Source organism: Melozone crissalis, unplaced genomic scaffold, assembly GCF_028551555.1.
Source record: "Melozone crissalis strain CALT ecotype California unplaced genomic scaffold, PUWL_Pcris_2 ptg000013l_1, whole genome shotgun sequence".
Lineage (NCBI taxonomy): Eukaryota > Metazoa > Chordata > Aves > Passeriformes > Passerellidae > Melozone > Melozone crissalis.
The window spans coordinates 19,187,584-19,204,071 of record NW_026535791.1 but is presented as its reverse complement, the minus strand read 5'-3'; the positions used below and the strand labels follow the sequence as shown (position 1 = coordinate 19,204,071).

General features: G+C 36.9%; 1 protein-coding gene across 1 annotated transcript in view; it reads left to right on the top strand.

Moving 5' to 3' along the window:
- DIAPH3 (diaphanous related formin 3) overlaps nucleotides 1–11,464 on the top strand; it is a 203,987-nt gene extending 192,523 nt beyond the window's left edge. Inside the window, exon 27 of the mRNA XM_054271625.1 lies at nucleotides 10,012–11,464. Within this exon, the coding sequence (XP_054127600.1) occupies nucleotides 10,012–10,268 (257 nt within the window). The 3' untranslated portion in view covers nucleotides 10,269–11,464. The remainder of the gene's footprint in view (nucleotides 1–10,011) is intronic.
- The last annotated feature ends 5,024 nt before the right edge of the window (nucleotides 11,465–16,488 follow it).

Sequence of the window (16,488 nt, the reverse complement as noted above, 5' to 3'; positions counted from 1 at the left end):
TCAGGGTTTCAGTAGTTCAGTTTTTCATATTCTATGTAATATTTTAAGTCCCTCCATGAGAAAGATTTTTTTTTTTCTGTGCGTGCAAAGGTGTGTTGCATTTTAGATTTTTGAAAATTCAAAAAAAAAAACCCTCCTACACGGTAAGATTAACCTTTGTTAGCTGGTGATTACTAAATAGTATTTGAGTGCAATTGATTAGGAAAAGAAGGAGGAAGTACTACAGTTAGCTTCTGTTGTTTTTAACATACCAAAGTGGCTGCTAAGAGTTTAACTGGTCAAATATAGGGCAGTAAATATGTTCATTGCATAAAAAGTGCATACCGTTAGTGATGTTAAACACAGCATTTTGAATTCACATTGACCGGATTAATTACCCATGATAATGTAGCTTGAATTTGTCTTGTGATAATTCAGTGGTATTTGGAGGAGTCAGTAAAAGCCATTTTAAAATAATAATTTCTCTTTCAGAGACTGTTGAAATCAGTGTCCCTTTTCAGAGCAGTTTGTCACACTTGCAGTGTCAGTGTTAGTGTCAAATACACATATGGCTGGATCATGTGCAGAGTAGAAACATTGTTTTATGTTCCATCTCTCGCCACACATGAACAAGGCCAAATTAGTCCATCCCAAAGAGAGGGAATAATTAGGTAAAAGCACATAGCATTAATTAGAGCGTCATATAAAGAGAGAAGAATTATCAAAGGAATATATTTATGCAATCTAGTAGAGTGAGGGAGAGATGAATAACTTTTCTTCTGCCTTTATTTCCCAATATTTACTTTTGCACAGAAATCTTCTTGAATATGTACTATTTCCTGCTCCACGATTACAGTCTGCTCGTTAGCATGCTATCAATTATTTTCTGCAGAGCTTTGTCAGAGGAAAGTAACAACCATAATAATAATAATATGAAAGTTACATGAACTAGGATGATTTGGCTTCATTCCATTTCCATCCAGTGTATTTATGAAGGCAATCTTGGATGTTAGTTTACACAAGTTAAACTTCACAGTCAGGTCTGCTTCTGTTCTCTTAAAAAGCACCCATGCTATAAAGAAGCACAGATTAGAATTCAGAGTTCTCATAAATACTTGTCCAGGTTAGTAAATCACTACACCCTTCCCTGTCATAGCATTAACAGCATGTAGTGCTCTCTGTTGCTCTTCTTCCAGAGACCTCTTTTAAAAACGTTTAAAGGTAGAGCAGCCTGAGAGCCATATGCTGTTCTTGCAATCTTTTGAATAATAGTGAACGACAGCCCACTGTGACTGTGACCTGTGTGGGCAAGAGCTACCCCAGGACGTTGGTCCTGGGCCTCTTACAGCAATGTGAGGAGACTGTGTTTCTATTCAACTGTTAAAACTAATACCCACCTAATTTATTTTCAGCCCTAGCCTCTCCTCTTTATGCCATTCCCAAAAGTATTTCCAGGACTCTGTGGATTTATCTCCCTTTAGCTCAGAAGTAGTTTGATTCCTTAGGAGAAAAGAGCAGCAGATGATGAGAGAAAGATGGTTTTTCTCATTGGTTTGATCTGATATTACAAAGTATTTGTATTCAAACTTAAATCAGTTCAATATACCAGTACTCTCATTACTGGTATAAACCTGGGAATGGAAGTTTGGGATAAAAAATAAGAAATAAAAATTGTATGGATTTGTAGAAGCAACTGGAATAGCTAGGGAATATCTTGTAATCATTTGATATCAAGAGTAGTGGATAGGAAATATTAATAGTGTCAAACTTTAAAGGCAATTACTAGAAATAGATACATGTCCTGGTTTATGGCAAATTTGGGAGGAAACTTCCGAAGGGGTCCCTCCAGAAAGCAAATTCAAGTGTGCCCCCCCCCCAGTTTTGGAGACATAAATCTCCTTCCAGAAAAGCGGAAAAAATTGTTTATTTAACAAAGTACTCACAAATGTGGAAAAATGAATAATATGAATCAATAAAACCTCTCACTGTTCTGAAGAGATGGCAAATTCAGAAAGTCCTTGTCATGGGCTGCAGCTTGGCTCACTCAGTCTCTTATCAGTCCCTCCTGTGCTGGAAACTGCCACGTCCTGGGCCCTGGTGGGACACAGATGTGAGCTCCCGGTGTTTTTCTGGGTTTTCAGTCCAGAGCAGGTTTGAACAGTTCCAAGAAAAATAAAAAAGCCACAGTCTGGGGAACTTCTCTGCCTCAGCTAGCTAAAATCTAACTAGGAGCAAAGGAGAGCTCTGTCCCTCTGTCCATCTGCAGACAGCACAGTCCGAGAGCTGGAATGTGGAGGAAGGAGTGCAGTGTCTGAAAACAAACTGTGCGCTTCTTCTCTGCCCCTTCGCTCTCGAACCAAACTTTAAGGTGCAAAACTTAATATCCAGCATAAACAGAACAGACCACTGGGGATACAAGCATCATATAGCCAACCCAAGACAAGACATAAAATCATAGAGTGGTTTGGGTCAGAATTGGCCTTAAAGGTCATCTAATTCCAACACCCACACTATGGGGATAGACACCACCCACTAGATCAGGGTGCTCAGAACCCAATACAGCCTGGCCTTGAACCTCTCCAGGAATGGGGCATGATTTTTGTGGGGTTTTATGGGTTTTGCTTGTTTGTCTGCATTTTTTTTTCCATGTATATGCTAAATAGTATGTACTCAACACAAGCAATAACAACATTTAGAACTGTAGTGAGTAGAATCTCATAAATATAAGGTCAGTCTTTAAGATTTGCTTTGTTGTTTGGATTTGTTGTGGGTTTTATTTTCCAGAGGAAGGAGGCTTCCTACTGTGTTTTTCCTCAACGGTTGGTAAAAGAAGACAAAATTGTGTTTCTTTTCCATTTCAGTTATTTTCATCAGCATGTTGCTTATCATTCCCTATTGCATCTGCTAGTGGCTTTCCTTTGATGACAGCAGTCTTTATGCATATTCCTGAAGTTTTTTTATCGAAGTGCACCTTGAAAGCAGTATTCATCTATAGGGAGCTGGTTTGCAGACAGGTTTGGAGACTAAATGTGTCTGCTGCTCGAAGGCATTTTAGTATGTGTGATCTACATTAATTATCATCAGCTGAAGAGGGTAGCTTTAGACTATGGACCTCTGTGTGTCTTGTCACAGGTCACTAACTTAGACATTCATCATTTTTGACTGTTAACTCTAAAGACAGTTTTGGAATGCAAGCTGCAATATACCTGTGAACAAAATAAAACAAGTAATAAACCACATTTCAGGACTTTAAAATACTGTAAAATATGTTAACTTCCAGTTTTATTGTCATTTCCCTGCTACTTTTTGACTTAAGAGAAAAAGTTGATGTTTGTCCTATTTGTACCTTGAGAGAAATCCTATAAACACCTAGGCTGCGGATTGTTTCTGCCTTCTGGGGCCTGAAGACCCCATGCCTTTGGTATTCATGTAGATCAATATTTACCTTTTAACCACCTTTGTCTGACATAAATAAGAAGATGAATTTATTAGTTATTAATACTAAAGTTATGATTTATCCATTTTGAAATAAGGATATTTAGAATTTAGTTTTTCAATAATATTTCAAAGCATGTGCTCTAAAAATCATTAATGACCACAAAGCAGATTTCTGTTTTGGAAATTTCCATTTTGCAGTTTTCCTAGAAACTGCCAAATGTGCCTTCTTTTGGGGAAAAATGCATTAAAAGACACTGAAAATCAACTGTAATTCAGGGTGAAATAGGAAGGATGCCAAACTCCTAAGTCTGAAACAGTTGTCTTAGAAGACACTTGCAGAGGATTCTTCTCTCACTGACCTTGGGTGATTTCTGTCAGCAGCTTGATCCACACTCTTGTTCTCTTATCATCTTGACAGGTGCTCAAGACTTTTGTTAAAATCCTAGTAAATGAAAGTTGCATTTCTTGTAAAAAAAAGTCATTGTCTTATCACAGGCGAGAATATATTAGTTTAAACAGAGAAATTGGTTCAAACTCATTGCAACGAGTCTTCAGAAAAGATAGTTAAAACTTTGAATGGAGTGATCAGCAGGAACTTAAAGTAGTCTTTGAGAAAATAGAAGGAGGAAAGGGATTAAAATAATTTTTAAAGGCTTTACTTTGGGGCCAAGTAAAAGGGAGCTGGTCCAGCATAGTTCCTCTTGTCAAAGATTTCTTTGCTCACAGTTTGTAATTGACTGTCTTTGAAATTTAGTTTCTATAAATTCTCCGTATTAGTCACACAGTGTGTTGATGTACTCATTTCTTGCCTTTGAAATGTGCATAAACCCCCTATATTCACTATTTCTGAAAACTGTCTCATCTAAATTGAGCTTACTGATAGTGTTTATTCCTTGTGTTTCTCACCTTTTTAATGCAACACTCAAGAACAGCAGCAAATATTAAATGATATGTGCATAGTTTAAAAAAGAAATGTTCCAAATATCAGTAACACTTTTTCATGTCTCATGAGTTATTGCCTGCTTAAGATCAGTAGAGTTGTGAGCATTAGGTATGAAATACAGAGGTGTAAGAAATTGCTTATCAAGCAAAGTTCTTTTGAGTACAGTTCACACTCCTTTATGGATTAGGGTTGAAGCTGCAGGTTCAAAACTGAAATAAGTCGTAGCGACACACAGTGCTCCTTTTACCAGGGACATTCTTCAAGCCTACCCTTGTCAGTCAAAGATATTGTTGCAAAAACATGAAATCAATAAAAAGTATTTAAAATATTTTCCATTAAACCATCCAGAAAGAAGCTATCCTATTTTTTCATGAATGATCTTATGTACTACAGTTGGACCTCCTAGCTAATAGCAGTCTTTCATGTTATGTCTAAATTCTGGTTCTGAGGGAAAAGGCAAGCTTTTAGAAGGATCTTTTCCCCTGATGTTTTGCTGGGAAAATACATGAGTACAGCATCAGCATGGTGTTGCTATTTGAGAATTTCAGTTCCATGCATCAGGGATGAGGAACGAGAGACAAACTATGGCACCGAACTGGGGAGCCAGTGGTAAGAGTTATGGCTCAGGCTGTTACCTTTTCCAAGCTAAAGCCCTTTGGTATGGGGACAGTCCTTCAGAGTATTGTCCAGGATATGACTTAAATGACAAGTCATGACTGAAAATGTAAAAATAATTTGCATTTTCAGTATGGGTGGGCTTTGGAAAATGTTGGCATAGACATAGCTTCAGGAATATGAAGTAGCATGTGAGGCACAACTCAGCGAGATCAGAAATATTCCACTGGGTTTTTGAGCATTTTTCCCTGTTAACTTGGTAAGAGATGTAATGAGGTTGTAACTGCAATTGTTCTTTTTATGTTACAGTTTTGTCATGCCCTACATTTAGATGTATGACTGTAATACGAGCATATAATGCCACGCAGTGCTGTTCTCTTTATTGTATTTGCAACTTTATTTTTCAATCAGTCTACTAGTATTTACATAAAACCAAAATATGTCCTTAGTATCAAGACATTTACTGAGATGCTGTGATGAAATAAAGCTTTTCAGCATCCTTTTTAATATTAAATATTTATTAGTTGTTTTAAAAAAATCTATCTCAACTTTAGTGAGTCTCTTGCAATCATTTTTGTTCTCTATTAAAGGTAATATATAACACTATTGTGTAGGATTTTAAAATCTCCAACCGATCATATTTTTTTCCCCAAGTTCACAGCAGGCAAGTCTCATACTACTGGGGTTTTTTTGTTCAGATACTAGGGCACAATTTCCTTTTTCTGAATATGATGTATCCTTTAATAGGCTATAAGCATACGGTTATAAGTTGTATAAGTTGTGCTGTGTTTGGACATCATTTCGACTGTGGACAGCTATTTTAAGCACAATTCTCTGTCATCTGAATTTCCTGAGCATTGCTGTTGTAAGTCTTGTGTCTATATGATAATAACTATTTGGCTCTAGGTTTTGTGAATATGGCTTGGGAATGGTTTTGATTTACAGCAATGTTTGAGCAATTAATGTCTGCAAAAACTGCATTTGAACAGGTCTGGAGGACCCACAAAAGTTCAATATTGAACAAGGGAAAGAAAAGATTTAAATATCATGGAATCTGGACACTGAGACTTTTGTAGTAGACAATATGATCTCTGCCTAACCCGTGCTTGGGAACATTCACTAGCAATGAAGTCAAAACTATTATAGATTATCACCTGAGCATTTAGAAAACTTAATTATTAATTCAAAATTATTGATTTTTTTTTAAAATCTGCATAGTGATTGTTATGATATGGGTGAATGACAAATGTCGATTGTTCAAAGTGACCAAGCAGTAGAAACTTGTCTCAACTACTTCCAGTATATATGGGAAATTAATAAGTTCTGCCTTTTTCCAGTGATTTTTAATGTCTGATTTCTTTTTGTCGTGCTACTGCCAGAAGGTGCACCTTGCTACAGTAGGTGGACAAATAGTGCATCTCCAGAAATGTAAGCTTTCTTCTTAACAGAAATTCATGCAGAAGTGCCTTTTCATGAGTAGCTTTTGTTTAACCTTCTGTGTGTTTAATTATATTCAGTTCTTTAGAAGTGTATTTGAACCAATACATGTGAGTAAATACATAATTTGTTTCAAATATAGTTTATTGTCAAAAGCAGAAAACGAATTTATGTATGTCTATGATGTAATGGTTCAAAACATTTTAGGAAAGTCTGTTAAGACTGGTATGGTTTGTGGATTTTCTGTGTGTTCCCTTTTTCTGGAAGCTTAGGTGGCCAATGTGACTAAGACATGTCCTGGCTGTTTGGGCAGCCATATCAAATACTGTTTTCAGAAACAGATCAAATTCATGCTTATGACTGGTTATGGTTTCCTGCTTTCACATGTATATATGTGAATTCCAAAACGTCATTACTCTGGTGGTTCAAGGTTTTAATGTCTAATAGAAGTAAATTAATGGCTGTTTATTCTTGTACTTACTTTGTCAGGTAATCTTGACTTCTGGCTTTTTTTGCAAGTAAATAACTATATGCTTTATAGTCTTTATCGTACGGGACTAAGGAAGTCTGATTTTTCCACAGTTGTGGTCAAAGCTGTGTGCTAACCTGCAGCAGTTTGCGGCCATGTAGTTCTGAATTCACATGCAAGATGCACTGGTTTTTTTAAACCACTGACCTCAACACTGACAAGCTGAAAATTAACTTCTTTGGTTTCACCACCATAGCACAGGATTTGAGGAAGGTGAGGTTACAATCCCAAGTCAAGGCAGTGGAATGGATGTGGTACCAAAACACCAATGCATGCGAGTTTTGAATCAGTGTGTGAAGCAGTATAGGGTGCTTAAGAGTTTGAATTTAACACAAATTAATTTCTATTGTCCTAAAATAAAAAACTGAGGAATTAGTGATAGTGGTAATTTTACTAATTTTACACTTTGATTTAAAGAAAAGTCGTCTTTCGCTCTGATAAGAATGCCACGAGCAGCACATATACCTCAAGTAATACAGCAGTTAATTCTTTGCATGCACACTTACTGAAGTGAAATCTAGGGCTGTAAGTAAATGTGTATGTATGCTTTCTGAGCCAAGCCAAATTTCAGTGTTTCTGAATGAAATTCACAACAGCCAATTTGCTAAGCAGGGCACTATCTACCTCCACATCTGCTAATACTGGACTTGCACTTAGGCTCTGTGAAGTTCCTCCTTGACTGAAGAACATAAGCAGTAAAGATGGCACCTGATTTAGAAAGCAGCTAAATAACAACTTCAAGATGATGATACTGGATTTAGATAAAATATGTGTCCAAGCACTATTTTTTTTCATTTACTCTAGCTGCTCAATATTATTTGTAACATGTCTGAGACCAAAGTGTTCTCATTATTAAGGAATGCTGCTAATCACTACTGTGACTCTGTGATTTTTCTGGTGAATCTTGACATCATCAAGGAGATAAAACAAAAACTACTCACATAAACGAAACACTGTTTAAGGCACTTTCCTAATGCCATTTTTCATTTTTTTCAGGACCCTTCAGAGTGAAGGGAAAGGCTGGTCATTTGAGTTACGTGCTGCACTTATTAGTTGGTGCCTAGAAATTCACAACTGCTGTTGTTTTAAGGGGAAAAAAAGGCACAGCTGTCTTCAGCTTTACTCTCTCCTATCCCTACACAACAATTCCAGATTGCAGGCAGCAATTTGTGGGACACACTGAAGTGAAAGCCTCAATTACTTACTGAGTTTCAAAGTGGTGAAGGAGTTTAGACAGATCCCATGAGCTACTACTTATTAATAGCTAGCTTGCAGCAATTCCCTGCTTAGGCTGCGGTTGTGAGTCTCACTCTAAGGCACCTCTACTCTGCCCTGTGTACACTATGACAAAATTGGGGGATTTTACTGCTGGATTTTACTTTGAGGCCTCAGTTAATAAGAGTTCCCCATGTCTGTTATACAGTCTAATTCACCACACCTAATTCATCCTCACATTTTTGGGTGAAGACTGCTGAAGTGGAAAATAGTTAAAATTTCCTTGATGGTGCATTTGAGAAGCTTACTTTCAGTGCCTAATTTCTTTTAGACTTTTTTAAAATCCAACAATTATGCTTCACCTCTGATGATGATATGACATTGGGTTTTCTTATACTTAAAAGTGTTGATTTTTAAACACCAACTATTTTTCCTGCTGCCCCTAGATTGAATGTAAACAGGAAGGTCTGTGGTGCAGCTGGTAGTTTGTATATTGACACAGGTAGCACACTTTTATCTGCTTGCAAATCTGTGTTCAGAATCAGTAAGCATAAACATTTAAGTAGAATGGGACATTTAAGAGTGCACATACAGGGGATATTTTAATTATATGTGACGGGTTTATTACATGTAATTATAAAGCTATGTTCATAACCAGTCATTGGCCTCCTGTGATTCAGGAACACTGTGCTGCTGCATATTCAAGGTCAAATTATTTTCCATAGTGAAAAAAAAATTACGTTTTTCAGCTAAGTGTCAAATTTGTCTCAAGAAATTTTAATTAAGAATTGCTTATCTGATTTAGAAGATGATGGAAAGGAGGCATTTATTTTCTTCCCACCTCCCAAAAGGTGATCGTACTTACAAAATTCGTTGAGATTGTCCAAGAAAGTGTGTAAAATCCTCATCCATCACCAAGAGCCCCTGGTCAGGGAATGACAGTGCAGTAAATATCTTCAGCAGCTGCCTTTTAATGTACAAGCTGTTTTCGGTAGGAATTTTCAGGACTCACATAAAACACACTGTCATGAGTGACTGCCTGTGCTCCAAAGTCATTACTATTGGGATGATGGAACATCTTTCACCGAATAACCAAAAAACTTTAAATGTCATGTCAAGTGTGTTGAAGGCATTTTCAAGCCTTGCTCAAGGTTACATGAATATTGAGTAGGCCTGTTTTTAAAAAGTTTGAGATCTATGAGAGAAGCCACTCATATGCTGGTTTGGAAAACAGTCACTTGATCTGGAAGGGGGATGGGGAGTGACAGAAAAAGAAATCTGTCTATTAATACATGCCAAACCTGCAAAACTCCTGCCTGGATATTAACTGAGTGCAACTTTGTGTGACAGGCAATGCCAGTGATGTTTAGCAAAAAATAGTGAATTATGCAATTTCTTGAAATTATTTAGCTTGCCTAAAAGTTCCCCAAGGAAAGAAAAGGTATAACAATGGTTAATTAAATTAAAATGGATTTTAAAATACATTTTAAAATTTGAACAATTAAAAAGTATGTAGGAAATGTAATTAATGAGGTAAAACCTTGGAAGACGTGCTAGGTATCTCTTTGACTCCAGTAAGAAAGGAGGATCCTGTCATGCTATATCTGTGATTTTGTAAGAAATATGGATGTTAATTTAATGAAGACATGTAAAGTCTGTATCACTTCCAAGGGACCCAGTCCACTGCTTTTGAAGTTGGATAATATATTTTGTCTTACCTCCTTGGCATTCATTACTCCTTGTAGTACATCATCTGCATGTAAAATTTTTCTGATCAAGAGGTCTTTTTATATTACAGAATATTGAAACTGAATGTTTTAATATGAAACAAGGTTTGTTTGATTTGTCTCTGCAGAGAACCAGAAAGGCCAGCCAGAGAAGCCGTGTTCACACCACAGTATCACTTTAAACTCGACAAGAAGCCCAGTCACCAAAGAAGTTACATATGATGTGGAAACAAGCTCTAAGGTGTTGAACAGGGCTGTTGGGAGAAAGGAATCCTGTCATGGAGAAGGTGGCAAAGAAAAGAAAATGGATCGTATTGGGTCCCCTCCGAGGGGAGAAGCCATTCCAGAAGTAGAAGCTCTCTTGGCAAGACTGCGAGCACTATAGAGTAATCATATACCAGATTAAAGTTAAAAACAATAGCCTACACTACATCTTTAAAGAAATAATAATTTTCTATTTTTGACGCTACATATTTCTGACTTCCTGACTTCTCTGTGGATGAAGGATCTGCTTCTAAACTTTGTTAGCAAGATTATACAAAACAATACTATAGTTTTGTATAACTGCAAGACTGTTTTTTATTATATGTTTTTACTTAATAATCATATGAAAAGTATCAGAAAAAGATAAATACTAAATTGTTCCAAAGCACAATCTTTCTAGTGGACAGGCTGCTAACCATCTGTTTTGAGTGCTTCTGAAAATAGGAATATCTTTTAAGTATTGTTAAATCATCATGCCTGGGAATAGGGTCAATAAATAACAAAAAAGGTATTCTTATGTTTTCTACTGTAATTTTTATATTTAGGAGGCTAAAGCACCAAAAAATGTATCATTATAGTGTTCTTTTCAATTACAGTAATATACAGTATCAGCTATATTCCAGTTTGAGCTCATCAAAGAGCACCAAAGCTTGATGAATTATAGATGTATTTACCAAATGGTAATCCATGGGCAGTAAACAAAAAATCTATGCAAATAATATACTTTATGTGTAATTAATATGTCGCTGCTTTAAAGGTTATTATGATTATTATATCAAAATAATATATACAATTGCTTTGATTGCAAGATTTTGCAATTGTGTCTTTAGTGGGGGAAAATGTCTTCACAGTTATTTACCAGTGTAATATTTTATCTTTCCACATGCGAAATTAATATGTTTCTATAAAAGGAACATGTAATGGAGAAGATTTTTTCAATTGGTTTTTCACAAACTCATTTTCCAGTAGCCCATAAAGTCTTACTGCTGGCATAACAGGAGTCTTGCAAGTGATTGCATCTCTTTTATCCCACTGTCACTGTACAGGGTTGCGTGTTCGCTATCGTATTTATTAATTGCACATCAGAAAGAGCTGCTACCAGTGTTACGAAGTAGGGAGCTATTGTTAGTCTCTTTGCTCTGTTATTTAAAGCTTCCTTAATATAAGAGTGTATTAAGAATCTAATATCTTTCTTCTAAATTACTTTATTTTTCTTTACAAAATGCTGAAAAATATGTCTTTCACTAAGAGTCAGTTACATGAAACCCGTGTTTCAATGCTCCAGTGCTTTTTATATCCTTGTTTAAGTTGCCTTTGTACTTCCTGCACTAAACATTAATAAAGTTAATTAGAACTCAAAAACTGGGCCTGATTACACACATGGCATAGGGGGGTTTTCAGCCATGGTGGGAATCAATCTCCTCTTTCTGGGACTGTTGTAGCTGTCATTATGCACTAATTACATTTCCCGCCTTTGCTGAAAAAAGAGAGGTATAAACACAACTCAGGGAAGGATTCAGAGCAGGCCTGTAAGACAGACATTTCTTCAGCTCCCCTTGCAAACAATGGGCACAGCTGTCATACAAAAGACACCTTTGGTAACTTGAAATATGTCTTGAATATATAACTCAAACTGCAGCGACTGATAGTTGTTCTACTAAGGTCTTCTGCACCTCCAGTATTAACACTTACTACCTCTATTTACAGGGTGCAGTAAAAATTGCTATCTAAAAAGTCCAATATGATTGACTACATAAAATGACATTTCAAACACAAAGAAAATGCCTGTTCAAGGGGAATAAAAGTTAGCAGTACACTGGATCTCTTCAGTTGCTGGGGATGTGCTAAAATAAAAGGGCTAAAAGTAGAGGCCATACCTTAAATATTAGGATGTTCCTCCTACATTTGGAGGATGGTAGTGTAGGTGGAAGTAAAAATTATTTTCATTAACTCTGTAAACCTGTTCATTTGAATTAATGGGTGAAACTCCACGTCAGAAAACTGACAGTTCAGGATGCTACTGCATAGCTGATCAAGCAAAGAAAAGTTACAAAAGTATCTACTGAATTTTGCAATGAACAAAATGCTGCTAGAAGCCTTTAAAATAAATATTTACCTTTAAATTACAGAATTTAAGCTACATTTTTTTACAGTTTGGGAAGCTTTTAGAAAGGTATTTCAGGGCTTTTAGTCCTTCTAAGGTATTGTGTTTCTGAATTAATCCTTTCAAGCAGTCATCAAGTTAATTTGCAGAAGTTTTATTTCTGTAACAAGGCAAATAAAAAGCTGTGCGACTTCTTAGAATACATGTAAATACATTATCCAGTTTTTCTCTCCTTCTGTGCTTCTTTGTACCATCATAACTTAATCTATTCAGAGTTAAAGTACATCGTCCAGTTGAAGTACACAGTAGGCTTTCTTTCTACATTTATCTTTCTTTAATTTCCATTAGACACAAACTTATACACAGGATGTTTTTGATATGAAAAATGCTAGTATTGCCTAATGAGTTCAGAGAAAAAAAAAACTTGAAAGTATTATAGCTGCATTGATTTCTATAATTTTATGTTTTTATTAAAGTATAAAACTTGGCTTGTAAATTATATAGAGTAAATTGCTTTAATTAATTTTAAAAATTAATTCATTTATTCAGTTTAAAATTTAAAGTTAATTCAATCTCAGAATACTTAGGGTAGACATTTATTGGTATGTGCTAGTCATTTTTAGCAGGTATCGAGCCTACTCCTACGGCTGAAGTATTGAGCCATGAACCACTTCTGTTAGAAATGGACAAAGATTTCACATACTGTGCCACACCCTCTCTATAATTCACACCTGAAAATTAAGTCCTTATAAAAACAGCTTCCTGATTTAGTCAAACACGACTACTCAGATAAAAGCATTTGAAGTTATCTTGCAGGGCTCCTTCCCTACCTGAGCAGCAGACAGAAGGCACAAAAATCCATTACTTTTCTTGCCAGTATAACTGTAAAGGTCTAACACATCTTTTTGATACTTCACATGCATTTTGGATGACTTTTCATTTCACTCAGTAAAAGAATTTTGATTACTACATCAATTTTTACTTCCTGTAGACACTGTATTGTTTGTGGTGGTAGTCTAAATTTGTATGAAATATTCTAATGTTTTGACCTTAGCAAGGCAGGAGTGTTTGCAGCAGCCAAGCTTGACACCTGACTCACAGGTTGTGGGTAATACCCCAGTGTGTGTAAGCCCAGAAGCAAAAGTGGAGGAAGTGCTTTCATGGCAAACAAGTCCAACAGTGCCAGCACCTGGTGGCTGCCATGGAATGTGATAGTGCTCTGGATCAGGTGCTTCATTGAAGAGGCATGGACCAGCAACCTGAAAATACTTATTTTTAGCTCCCAATTATTATGGCAACACTACTACTTAGGAGACTGAAAGGACCACATGTAGGAAAAAAATGTCTCATATGCAGTTGCTACAAATATTATTTCTCCAGCACAAAGTTTTCTTTGTTTTCCCTCATACAACCATTCCTCAGCCCGACCCATCCCAAGTCAATTCTCCAGAACTGCGCGAGTTAATGCTGACCAGCTGGAGGTGTTGCAGCCCTTCAGGCTTTTATAATAAAAGCTGAGAAGGACGACATTTACTGCTAACACTTTTTCCACAACCATTTCTAATGAATAGGATCAAATTATAATTTTTACACTAATCTTTCCAAGCCTTACAATACTCAGTAACTATAAAACAAATGGGCAACAAACAGGGGTCAATAAACCCCAAGCTATGGCACCTAAAACATTATAATAAGCAAAGAGGGTCAAGTGAAAGAGCTCAGCAAAAAAGCAATTACATGACAACATTGCTTTCTCCAGAATGAAATAAAGCATTACTATACCATTTTCTAAATTTTTTTTAATGTGATGTATGGGTTCTACACAACTGAACCGCAGCAGAAAAATAGCTTCTCTTGAAAGTTTGAGGAACTGTTTGTCTAGTTTATTAAATAAAAGGAATTAGACAAATTGCACTTTATCAATTTTTCAATCTAATTTTATGCCAAGATTCCTATATCTAAGAAATTCTAAAATTACCATGTGCTATTAAATTAACTACAGCACCAACTAATGAACTTGGTTTGCATTTTTTAACACAAGAAGCAAGCACATTTTCTTCCTTTCCAAACACATTTTCTGTATTGCACTCTTGTGTGTTTTAGGTGAAGTATAGTATTTAGAACAAGGCTCTACCCTTCACTGTAAAAACATGTTTGATAAAGCATTCTGGTCACTCTGACAGCAGTACAAAATAAACAAGAGGTGTTCAGGCACAATTTTTCTCTCCCTCCCCGCTGCAGAGGTAGCCATTAAGTTTCATATGTTAGCTGGGTACATTTAAACTCCTTTGTGCTTCTTCTTCCATAATGCAGCTTTTTCTTTTTTGTGATCCATGCAAAGGCATACACTGAAGAATTGTTAAGGGAAATGTTTTCTAGCAGCATACCAGAAGGACACTAAGCAGATGACTTGCATATGACATCAGCCCTATATGCTGTAGGAGGCATAACACTTGAAATGTAACCCAAGCAGGCAGATAAGGTATTTCATTTCTTTCATTCCACAGAAAGAAAATGGTTCCTTTAATCTAAATGAGCTTATTCCACTGCTGATACCAGAATTGTATGTATTTTGGGAGGATAATGTACCCCTATTTTTAAATCTGTGTTACATTAGCCAGAAAAAATAAACTATGGAAAGACAGAAGTGCAGAGACTGGGGAGCAGAGTTGATTAATGTGCTGCCTGATTTCACTTCTGGGACCTGAAATTGCATTCACTGCAGAATGAAAGAACTAGGGGGGGGAAAACCCAGTCTCATTTGACATCTATAAAGGTCATGAAGGAAATGATGGTGGGTGATCCAGAGTTGGTATGGCCACAGGTGTCTTGTCTTTTCAAAGACATATATCAGAATATCCTCAGAGTAAGCAATGCTGTTGGGCTGTTAGTTCTTGAAGCCCTCAAATGAATCAAAGGAAGGAAAAGTCTGGCAGAGATAAATATGAGCTACCATAAAACCTGAGAATATTTTCATCTTAAATCCAAGCACCAGCCCTGCTCCTCTTCACTTTGGTAGCAAAAAGAAGAGCATGAGGAGAGAGAGGATTCCACATGGTGGCCATACCTTCCCTATGGCTGTGCCAGACAATGCTGCTCTTGGCAGCTGCCCTGGCTGGCACAGTGAAGGCAGCACAGATGCCACTCTGCCCTCCCAGTGTTTCAGACTGTGGAGAGACACAGGAACCATGGCCAGCAAATGTGGCCTCAAATCATGGGATCACCATAAAAAGACCCCATGGTTCTAGAGCCACACATTAAGTACAATTAAAAAAGACAGTCTTCTAAATTATTCAGGTGTCAAAACAGCACCAGAATGTGCACATATTCCTTATGCCTCCTAAAGACAGCTATTACACCCACTCTCCAAGTCTAATGACTCCATGCAAGCTGCACAGAAGGAGCTTAAATTCTCAATTATTTTGCCTTCTTATATATAGTTTAGCCCTTAATTGAAATTTTCTGTCCAAAGCAAGCCATTTTTAACTTTGCAGTCTTTAACTGTTAGTTTAAAAAGAGGCTTTTGTAAAAGCTCTGTTTAATTTGTATCATTTTAATGTGAGGGTTGTTGCACATAGTTGAAAACATGGAGTGCAACACGACTCTTTCCATTAACTAAGACAGAAATGGCAATTATGCAGTCTGTTGATCAAATTCCTTCCTAACGAAGGGTACTTTGTGCTAATGGATAGAAAAGCAGAGCAGTCCAGTCAAACAAGTCACCTTGATAGTGGAATGTAAGACCCATCAATTTTACTCACGACTTCTTCAGTAATGAATCTCAGAGCACAACCCATGAGCACTGCTCCTGAAAGACAACCACTGAGGCAGAGGAGCCACAAAAAGTGGTTTGAAATGAAAAATGGGGTGAGAGATTTCCACCGCTTTAGAATGAGAGGGAATTGATTATGGACAAATTTATCTCCAAGGTGCCAGGGCACTGCATTAAAAACACTTGGACAGGAAAACTTTCCTGCCATGTGGAAGGTGGCACCTTTCCTGCAAGGTGGCACCTTGCCTTTTTGTGCTGCAGCATCATGACAAGATAACCAGACCCCTGTCTTCATCTCCATCCTGGAATCCACTGACATTGTGGAGAATCAGAAGGAACAGTAACCATGGCAGTATGAGAATTTTTTCACTTGGGATGTAATGGCTTCCAGCCTGCAACCCCACACCACAGATTAATTGCTCAAGCCTCTGGACAATGGCTGGAAGAGCCAGCTTTCTCCCTGTC